Source organism: Pocillopora damicornis, chromosome 4 (genome assembly GCF_964200805.1).
Source record: "Pocillopora damicornis chromosome 4, jaPocDami1.2, whole genome shotgun sequence".
Classification (NCBI taxonomy): Eukaryota; Metazoa; Cnidaria; class Anthozoa; order Scleractinia; family Pocilloporidae; genus Pocillopora; species Pocillopora damicornis.
The window spans coordinates 1264761-1276135 of record NC_142673.1 but is presented as its reverse complement, the minus strand read 5'-3'; the positions used below and the strand labels follow the sequence as shown (position 1 = coordinate 1276135).

The following is an 11375-nucleotide window of genomic DNA, read 5'->3' as shown; positions in this document are numbered from 1 at the left end:
TCAGTAACGTCAAACTATGTCTCCATTTTTCAAATGTGATTTGGTGGTTCTGGGGGAAAAATTATGTTTCATAGTTGCAGGGTAACGGGGACACCATGTATATTTGACATCATGAGCTTGATCCGGTCTTTACTTTGAGTAGTTTATTTCCTGTGCATTTCTGAAAGTAAGTCCGAAATTTAAAATCAGGGAGGTCATCAGGAAGGTCATTTATTTGAATTTTGGATATAATTCAAAGTGTAAATATCACAAGAATTTTCTTGAATTTCTTAATAATTAATCTTGGGTTTAGAAAATATAATACTCAGATACCGACTGTTAGTTTATTGTCATGATCTTTATCCACAAAGATCTTTATTGAGCCGAACAAATTTTCTGTTTTTCTTATTTCACTTCGGGAACATCGGTTTCAACATAATCAGTTACCGTCAAATTTTACCACAAGCGCTGAAGTTTATTCTTATGTTTGTACCTCAGGCGAAATTATCGTCGGGATACCGCTTTAACAAACACATCTTTGCGATATTACTTTCAGAATCTTAGATAAACAATGCAGGTGCCAATGTTGCAACAAAAACCTCGTCGCCGAATCGATTAACCAAAAAAAATTGATAAAAAAGTTGCGCTGATGAGAGGAATTGAAATTAATGATCAGTCTGGGAAGACTTGAAATAAACCATAACTGCGACCTTCGGAGAGAGCTGAAAACACAAAAGTAAGTTTTTCCAATAATGACTGAGTGCCGTGTATTCCAAAACAAAATTTTGAAATTTAAATTAAAAATCTGTTGGTGGGAAAATGAATACTTGCTATTTTTAAAGTAAGAATTCTTGATATGTATAATTCTGAAGTTTCCCGCGCCAATCTCAATTTTAGGGTGTACACATTGAAACAAATAACCTTCAAATTGCCGAAACCGCTCGATACAACTTACTTAATGCTGTATCTTTTGAGCGCCAATGATTGGCGAAATTCGTACCAGGTTAAAAATTGAATTCATCAAAAAATCTCATTTTCGGTGTTTTAATTTAAAAGCTTAGCAAAACACGATTTAAAAAAATGTCACTCATATCCGTTATAATCAATCATTAGTTACAGTTTTACGTTAAATCTTTACATAAAGAAAACGAAAAAAAAAATTAAATGTTTATGTCAGTGAACCTGCTACCAGTCATTCATATGAAACTATATCGGATAATTTTATCGTTAACTCAGGCTGGTTCTCTAAGATCAAATTTTAAGGCCGAAGAGTTACCCCGCCTCGAAAAGAGAGTTTAAAGTAAATAACTTTTGTAATTCTTGAGAAATAATAGCTCGCTGAATTAGCAATGAAATTTATAATATTCAGTGACGTACTTTTAGTAATTCTTTAGAGAGACTTTTCAGCATTTCCAATTATCAAACTAAATGCTCAAAAGGAATCCACCGGCGTAAATAATAAAAGTGATACTAATGGCATTAATGGCAGGGCTCTAAAACGCCTCTTTTATTCTACATTGGCAAGTTTTTTGGGGAGTAATCTTCACGAATAAGTTTTGTTGAAAAATTAAAGGTTTTCCGTTCAGGCAGAAACAGTCGTCGTGGAACAAAAACAAAATGCCCTTAAGATTGAAATGCAAATTTTGCGCAAAGTGCATTGCTTTCTGTAAACAATAAGTAGATTCATTACCTTCCGTAAATCAATAACCCACATAAAACTTTTTAAGTAGTATCACACCCTAAGGAAAGTCCCATAATAGGGAATTTTTAACAACGGCCACCACAGCCCTTACATAGGGTCTAAGAGGAAACCATTGAAATTTTTTTAAGAACGACATTTTTTCCGCTTAATTGTAAAACAGCGGGTTCCGATTTCCCAGGTAATCTTAAATAATTCGAAAGAATGAACGCGCTTACCCCTTTTTTCGCTTTTCATGTTTAACGTGCTGGAACTAGACACGTTATAATGAAGACACATTCCACTTAGATTTATAACTAGCGGTGAGAAAGCTACCTCTGTTATTTGGTTGAAATAACGCTTTAACCTAAAACCTTAGGGCTTTTTTTTTCATTACCAACAGCTGCCAGCAAGAAGGAATTGAGTAGAATCAACTTAGTTACCACAGAATCCTACGCGCTAACAGAAGGAAACGGCCGCGAGAACTGACACTAAAAGAACAGCTGTAAACAATTCCGGTGAGTTTTTTTCTTCCCTGCCTATTGAGAGTTAAATGAGAGCTGTCAATTCGTCAAGTCGCTCAGAGAAAATATGAAAGGCATTAAAGTCGCTGGGCATATTCTGGGATCCTTCGAGATTTTTCAGCTAACTATTATAAACCACAAAATTCCACTTAGACCTTTTTGCTAGAATCAAATTGTCTACCTCAGTTACTGACTCGTGTGTTGATTGCTGATTAATTCGACTATAAGCATCATTTGGGGAATATTTATCATTTCATTGGCGGCTTTTTTTGAAAGCTTTAAATAAATTTACACGAAAATGACACGTGAACGCAAATTTGAAAACTAGTGGTTGCATAAAAAACATTCTGCACCACTGAACTAAATTATCTCATTAGTCACTTTCTCGCTCAAAGAGCTATTTTTCTTCTATTAAAGGATCTTCAGCTTAGTAGAGGATACATCCCTTTAAACACATTACTGCAATCATGAAATATCTGATAATTACCAAACCTGCGATCAATCAATCGTGAAATGAAAGGTTTTAGAATTAACCGAATTGGGTTTTTTCCTATTTAATTATCGGTAATTATTTTGTGTTTTAAAAGTAAAATCAATCTTACGTAGGTGCTGTCATCGAAAGTCAGAATAAGGTACGGTAGAAACCCACAAAGAAACACATCGGCTCAGAAGCAACGGGGGAAAATTACCGTGCGCTGCGGGAATGTCGAACAACACGGAAGCCGAGATGACGAGCTCTATCGAGCAAAACGTTAGCCTAGGTTTCTACATCGCCATCATTGTAACTGGTTTAATGGGCAATAGTTTGGTGATCGCTGTCATTTCTGGCAAGAGGAGCAAAAGATCCATATATGATCTGTTTATTTTGAATCTTGGCATTGCCGACTTGTCGTTCATCATCTTTTACATGCCAATCCTTATTTACGAGGGGTATATCAACATCATTTACAAAACTGTCTATTATTGTCGACTTGTTCAGCCTTTGTTGACAATCTTTTATTTCTTGAGCATCTTCACCATCTCTTCCATGGCAATCCATCGCTGCAGGCTGATTACAAATCCGTACAAACCCAAAATGAAAAAACGAAGTGGTTACCTATGGATCGCTGCTATCTGGCTCTCTTCTTTAATTATCGTGCTGCCATTGTCCATTGTCACAAAATCGAAAAACGGGCGATGTAACGAGGAATGGCCATCACTGAACCATCGCAAAGCCTACACACTGGCTCTTTTCATTCTTCAGTTTGTTATTCCGCTTCAGATAATCGCTGCAGCGTACCTTAAAATCGGCATCTACTTGTGGCGCTCACCTGTTCCGCAAAGTTCCCTTTCCACTGCCAAGAAGAAGCGGGTACAGAGGAGAAAAAGGGAGAACATGCAGGTTATCAAAACACTGGCTTTGATCGTGATTCTGTTCACCGTCTGCTTACTGCCGGGTCAAATTGGTTATCTTTTATGGGAATTTGGAGATGAAGAAGACCATGCCACGATGGACATCATTTTCAAATTTGCCATTATTCTCGATTGCTTTCACGCTTGTGTGAATCCGATCGTTTATGGACTGATAACTGAACAGTTTCGCAGAGAATACATCAGATATCTGTCGTTTTGTCTTACATGCGGCACAAAACAGGTGAACACAATGCAAGAGACCCACAACGCAGAGAGCACAATAGAAATAATTTCGCCGTTGACAACAAAAAGGAAACTTACCAACGAGGATGTAAAGACGATACCGAATGATCTGAACGAGCCACGGTATTCCAAAAACACAAATTCGCACATAACGCGATCCTCGACAGCATGCTCCTCTACGCTGCAGGAACCAACCCTTATCAAATATATTTATACACCAACTGACTGAGTACATGATGTTATTAGTTGTGACCCAGTACTTCGACTGTGACTTTTCCAACCTCGTGTCCAAGCCCTTTTGCTTTAAGAGGGGCCCTGTGCGGGAGATCAGTGGCCTGCTCTGTTTCACTCATTTCAGTTCAACCTTGCGTAAATTGCTGTCATGTGCTGTTTAAGAGACACAGGGTTTTCTTCACGAATGTAAAATCATTGATTTGATCGTGAAAAAAAGCTACTGCTGTAATCAACTGTCTACGACAAAAGAAGCCTGTGAAGCAACCCATAACTTTTTGGAAAGTAGGAAAAATTGGATCAATACGTACTCACAGCCTAGGAACTACATCATTACTTCAAAACTTTTAGGTTAAGCTTTTCACGCGCTTCACAGAATATCACGAAAGTATTTAAGTTAACTTGGGTTGCAACCAGCTAAATTCTTACCCTATAGCCCTTCAAAGAAGAACAAGCAAAACACGTCCATCTTAAAGTAGACTGCGGTAAAAAGGAATTTCGTTTTCATGGAATTCTACCTGGAGGCTAGCTGAGGCTGCTACATCTTTCGCAGGCTGTGGTCAGTGGCCTACGGAGTAACTCTTTTAATCGGAGGAAATTTGGCTTGAAGAAGTGTTCGATTGTGGGAGACTGACTGAGTTTGAGCGGTATTAACTTTTTTTTAACTCAATGGGAACTGGATGAGTTCAAAGACTGTTGCATTGCCACGGACTTTCGGACCGGTTTAACTGATTTTAATTGCGCACTTTCCTTGTAAATATGATAAATATGACTCTCAGAAATAAAAGGGGCCCTTTGTAGCTCATAAATAGGACGTGTCTCGGATATAAACCACTGGTTAGATTACGGTAATTTATATTTATCAGTTTTCCAAGAAAAAATGCCGTCGGATGAGAAATGTCTGTTGAAATATAAGGCCTTAGCAATTTTGATTTAGAATGATACATTTTCACTAAACAAAGTCTTTTGGATACAAGCAGTGATTTTCGTCGTAGAGACTTATTATTGTCAAATAAGAATAAATAACACCAGTGCAATGGATATTTCAATCGATAGCACGTGTTCAAAGTACTTTAATATCCGTGAGAGAACAATATTGTGGATGGTCAACTTAAGTCACCGTCCAAATATTTCACATCTAATTACTTTTGTCAGATCAAATATGAGTCTCTTCTACATTTTTCCTAATCTGGTTTAGCGCTCGTTGCAAATATTTCCAATGTAAGTACTCTGATAATAAACGAGAGCGTTTGCGTCAAGTGAAATTGGTTAAAAGAAACTTACTTTTGGGAAATCAAAAGCAAGCAGCACTTCTGGCCGGCGACCTAGAGATTCTTCATTTATTCCTTACTCAGGTGACAGGGTTCACTCACTCTAATTCCTGTCGAGAGGAGGACCCAGGGAATGAGGCAATGAAGGGTGGGGGGGAGGGAGGGGCACAGTATGAAATACACAGTGGTGCGGGTACGGGTTTTCACAGCCAAAAACCCGCCCAAGTGGAGTAATACTGGCATGCAGTCGCTTTAAGCTGAGGACATGGGAATAACCTGTGTTATACTCGTTTGTAGACATTATATACAGTGTGGTCTTTCGGGCCTCAAAGCTAGTCCATAGGGGCTAGATTTGGCCTCCGCCATTTACCCCTTGAAGTAAAAGCTGTTATTTGAGGTGGACTGTTTAGGAATGCATCTCAAAGGGTGCCCCGATCTAAAAAAGACAATGAACGCAGGTACATTGCGTTGCTAATTGTAAGAGAATCGGTTCTCTGTCTCAATCTGAGATATGTTTTATTATCACCGGTACTGATCTATATCCTCGGGTGAGTACAAATAGGCTGTGCTGAGAGAATAAAATTCCTGACAAAGAACAGAACACAATAACCCGGCCAGATCCTCGACCCAGACTCCTCGTCCCAGAGTCTTGCGCGAGCCATTAGACCTCTGCGTCCCTCACAAGAGATACAGCTGAACAGACACCATTTTAAGACTAATCAATTTGTCCTTGAGTGGTTCCCATATGCGTACTTTGAATGTCTCAAAGTTTTGTGTTGTACTCGTTCTGATCCGGCATCATTTCAACTACGTCTTTGCAATTGGGTGGTTTTGTTATGTTGGTTTCAGGCGATAAAATCCCATCTGGGCTCTCCAAATCGTCGTTGCGACGTACAACGTTCTTTTTTTCTGTGCCGCATGACAGACAAAACGAAAGATATCTGATGTATTCTCTGCGAAACTGTTCAGTTATCAGTCCATAAACGATCGGATTCACACAAGCGTGAAAGCAATCGAGAATAATGGCAAATTTGAAAATGATGTCCATCGTGGCATGGTCTTCTTCATCTCCAAAATCCCACAAGAGATAACCAATTTGACCCGGCAGTAAGCAGATGGTGAACAGAATCGCGATCAAAGCCAGTGTTTTGATAACCTGCATGTTCTCCCTTTTTCTCCTCTGTACCCGCTTCTTCTTGGCAGTGGAAAGGGAACTTTGCGGAGCAGGTGAGCGCCACAAGTAGATGCCGATTTTAAGGTACGCTGCAGCGATTATCTGAAGCGGAATAACAAATTGAAGAATGAAAAGAGCTATTGTGTAGGCTTTGCGGTGGTTCAGTGATGGCCATTCCTCGTTACATCGCCCGTTTTTCGATTTTGTGACAATGGACAATGGCAGCACGATAATTAAAGAAGAGAGCCAGATAGCAGCGATCCATAGGTAACCACTTCGTTTTTTCATTTTGGGTTTGTACGGATTTGTAATCAGCCTGCAGCGATGGATTGCCATGGAAGAGATGGTGAAGATGCTCAAGAAATAAAAGATTGTCAACAAAGGCTGAACAAGTCGACAATAATAGACAGTTTTGTAAATGATGTTGATATACCCCTCGTAAATAAGGATTGGCATGTAAAAGATGATGAACGACAAGTCGGCAATGCCAAGATTCAAAATAAACAGATCATATATGGATCTTTTGCTCCTCTTGCCAGAAATGACAGCGATCACCAAACTATTGCCCATTAAACCAGTTACAATGATGGCGATGTAGAAACCTAGGCTAACGTTTTGCTCGGTGGAGCTCGTCATCTCGGCTTCCGTGTTGTTCGACATTCCCGCAGCGCACGGTAATCTTGCCCCGTTGCTTCTGAGCCGATGTGTTTCTTTGTGGGTTTCTATCGTATCTTATTGTGACTTCGATAACAGTACCTACGTAAGGTTGATTTTACCCCTAAGACACAAAATTATTACCTATAATTAGCTAGGAAAAAACTCAATGCGGTTCTAGAACGTTTCATTTCACGATTGATTGATCGCAGGTCAGGTGATTATCAGATATTTCATGATTGCTCTAAACGTTTTGTTCAGTAGAGCTCGTTACCTTAGCTTCCGTGTTGTTCGACATTCCTGCAGCGCGCGGAAATTTCCCCCTTTTTTTTAAAATAAACTCCGGTGTGCTCCTTTTCGGCTTACTCCGGCTAAAGAATGCTCCACTGTTCTTTTCCACTGTTACTTTACCACCGTTACTGTACGGAAGTTAAGTGTTCCATTTAAGACGAAAGCGCCTATGTTTCAAATTAGCAGTCCACATCAAAAGCGATCATCTAAAATTATTAAGAAATGCGCTTTCCAGCAACTAAACCAACAGGTGACAATTAATTCTCGAGTCCGTTTCACCGGGGACAATTCAAACTTTAGAATAGACTAATTTAGTGTTAACAACTGGGTTGAAAACGTAAATTAGCCACCGTAAAGGGTAAAAAAGCTGACGTTTCGAGCGTTAGCCCTTCGTCAGAGCGATTAGAGGAATTGTGGGTTGTGTGTGGATTTATATGTAGGAAGTGGAGCTACGCCATTGGTGGGAATGTGGTGACGAGAAAACAGGAATAAATTAGTTGAATGAAAAGCGCTCGTTGATTCCGTGGGGATTGAGGGTGCCGATTTGGAATATAAATTTTTGTTCTAGTGCTTTCCGAACTGCCTAGATGTAAATTACCTAAAATCCACAAACCTAACAACCCAGGTCGACCCATCGTTTCTGCCTGCAGTTGTCCCACTGAACTTATTTCCAGCTATTTAGACAAAATTATGGCACCTATCGTCAAAACTCTACCGTCTTACATTAAGGACAGCCAACACGCACTTGAAATTTTTCGTGACTTTAGTTTCCTCGACCAAAACAAACTTATTTTCACCATGGATATAACATCTCTTTACACTGTCATTCCCAATGACGAAGGTCTCCGGGCCCTCAAACATTTTTTTGATCTACGCACTGTTAAAGAACCTAGCTCTGAAACACTGCTCCGTCTGGCCGAACTAGTACTCACACTCAATTGTTTTTCATTCGGTGGTAACTACTACAAACAAACTAATGGCGTGGCCATGGGTACTAAAATGGGACCCAGCTACGCCAATCTTTTTGTAGGTTTTATCGAACACCAATTTTTTAGCCAATACCACGGCCCAAAACCTCAACTCTACGGCCGCTACACTGACGATTGCATCGGCGCTACCTCCTCTACCAAGGAGGAGCTCACTCAATTTATAACCGCCGTCAATTCCTTTCATCCGGCTCTTAAATATACCTGGCAAATTTCCGACACTTCTTTAGCTTTTCTAGACATCAAAATTTCAATTGAAGGCAACGGCTTATGTACTAGTGTTTACTACAAACCTACAGATTCACATAGTTACTTGTTGTATTCATCCTCACATCCATCACACGTCAAGAACTCCATACCTTTTTCGCAGTTTCTCAGACTTCGCCGTTTATGTAGTGACGACTCTGATTTTTCCGAAAAATCAGAGGCAATGTGCCAGTTTTTCGATAAACGCGGCTATCCTGTTTCTGGCGTTCAAGCGGGCTACCACCGTGCCCAACTAATCGATCGACAGGCAGCACTACAAACGGCCGAGAAGGAGAACACTGACCGCATTCCATTTACTCTTACATTTCACCCTCACAACCACGCAGTTAAATATATCATTCTTAAAAAAATTTTAAATTACTCCAAAACGATTCAGAGACTGGCACTATCTTTTCGCAACCCCCACTTATTTCATTCAAACGCGACAAAAACATAGGCAACTTTTTAGTCAGGAGTTCATTTCAAACCTGTGACCAATCTGGAACTTTTAAATGCGCTCGCTCACGATGCAAAACTTGTCCTTTCATTCATAACGTAGAGAAAATATCGGGACCCAAAAGATCCATTAAGATCATTGATCACTTTACGTGTACCTCCGCCAATGTTATTTACTGCATAACTTGCACTTATTGCAATAAGTTATACATCGGCGAAACAGGAAGACGACTGGGTGACCGATTCCGAGAACACCTTCGCGATGTGGAAAGAAATGACAAGGACGCATCCAAACCAGTCGCTAGACACTTTAATCTTCCTTATCATTCTAAACAGCATATGGCAGTTTGCGGCCTTTCCTTACATCTAGGCAGTTCGGAAAGCCGTAAAACACTAGAACAAAAATTTATATTCCAAATCGGCACCCTCAATCCCCACGGAATCAACGAGCGCTTTTCATTCAACTAATTTATTCCTGTTTTCTCGTCACCACATTCCCACCAATGGCGTAGCTCCACTTCCTTCATATAAATCCACACACAACCCACAATCCCTCTAATCGCTCTGACGAAGGGCTAACGCTCGAAACGTCAGCTTTTTTACCCTTTACGGTGGCTAATTTACGTTTTCAACCCAGTTGTTAACACTAAATTACCTGCTATACTCTCCCACCGACGCAGCACCACAGTTTCCTTAGAAACTTACCCCTTTAGAATAGACTGTTAGGTCCGCTAGCAGACCCGTTCTTGAAGATCTCGATCGCTTAGCAAGGGTAAAGAGAGATAAGGCAAAGCCGGAGAAAGAAGACAGAAAGAGATTCTGACCGACTTTTTGACAGGCTTCCTCTCTGGCGCCGACGTGATGTCTCTTACAATGTTGGAGACTAATTTTATCGCCAAGCATTTATAGAAAGCATATCAAATATTTATGATGGGATCTTAATTCGTGTTCATCCATCTGTCGGATACTCATTACACCAAAAACCCCAAAACCGTCAGGAAATGCCAAAATTGCGGTGAAAACAATTCACAATTTACTCTGTCAACAAAATTATTTGAACTCAGGTTCGCTATCGACGCAATATTTTTCACAACTACATCTTCAAGTGCTGCGGTAAAAATTTGCATATGACTCCTCTTAGTTGACCGAGTACCAGAAAAATATTCACAACGCGCACCCTTATTGGTCAGAAATCTATTTTCTCCCAAAATTAACGTCATCGCGTTGTTATCAACTTACCATCTCAGGGAAATTAAAATGCAAAAAAACAAGAATGCTCTTGAGCAGAAAAGGTGGATTTAACGCTACCTGCAACGCCTTGACCAAACTCAGCGACAAAAAATGAAACAAAAATGCCTCAAAGGACGGTTACTTTTTTCAGTGTGCCAAGCTTTATGTTCGAAGTTGAACTTTACAGAAAGGAAGTCTTTACATCGCTTCCTACGTGATAAACATCACTAATTTACTTGCTTTCTCTGCCACAAAAAATTGTTTTCGACTCAATTTCGCCCAGCTGACGGCACCTTTTGTCAATTCGTTATGACGTACAAACTTGCTAAATAATTTTTCTCTGCGTGTTTTAAAGTACCAATTTAATCTTTGAGGCACAAATGCAAAGTTTTTCATTCTATCTGACTGGTCATTATCTCTGCATGGCAAAAAAAAAGAAATAAATTTGAGAATACATGGATTACACGCCAAGCACAACGGCTTTAACAACAAGGAGTGAAACAAAAGATGTTCAAAGGACGAGTCATATGTTCTAGAGGTGCCGAGCGTTTTATTGAAATACTTAGTTTTATCGAAAGGAAGTCAATGTCAATGACATGTTTGCTTCGTGACATTTTTTATGATCAAAATACCGAATAACAGCCTTTCTGACAAAATAGCAGACAAGGCAATGTTTGCATTTACTTAACAAGAAGTTATGAATGGTTAAGAATATATGAAAGTCATATATTTGAACTGCGGATAAAGAAGTGAATGAAAGTGATCCTCGCAGTAATTTGCACTACTTAGGCAGTAGTGAAAATAAGGCCTGAAAAAAATTCAGGCCTGTACGGGATCCCGTACAGGCCTGAATTTTTTTCAGGCCTTATTTTCACTACTGCCAAAGTAGTGCAAATTACTGCGAGGATCACTTTCATTCACAAGAAGTTATGAATAATATCAAACCGTTGCCCCCAGCTAAAAATAGAGACCTTTAGCAGTTATGACAACAACGCCAAGGAGGACGTCAATTTAAAAATT

The 11375-nt window shown here is 39.7% G+C and overlaps 2 protein-coding genes across 2 annotated transcripts; one reads left to right on the top strand and one right to left on the bottom strand.

Moving 5' to 3' along the window:
- The first annotated feature begins 2049 nt into the window (after positions 1-2049).
- LOC149046381 (galanin receptor type 1-like) lies at positions 2050-5327 on the top strand. The gene is made up of 2 exons (XM_089203180.1): positions 2050-2175; positions 2788-5327. The coding sequence occupies exon 2, from the start codon at positions 2885-2887 to the stop codon at positions 4043-4045; it is 1161 nt and encodes a 386-aa protein (XP_089059306.1). The 5' UTR covers positions 2050-2175; positions 2788-2884; the 3' UTR covers positions 4046-5327.
- A 480-nt stretch (positions 5328-5807) lies between these two features.
- LOC113672622 (neuropeptide FF receptor 1-like) lies at positions 5808-7743 on the bottom strand. Its single transcript, XM_089203181.1, has 2 exons — positions 7421-7743; positions 5808-7270 (listed from the first exon to the last, which is right to left on the bottom strand). The coding sequence occupies exon 2, from the start codon at positions 7150-7152 to the stop codon at positions 6082-6084; it is 1071 nt and encodes a 356-aa protein (XP_089059307.1). The 5' UTR covers positions 7153-7270; positions 7421-7743; the 3' UTR covers positions 5808-6081.
- Between the last annotated feature and the right edge of the window lie 3632 nt (positions 7744-11375).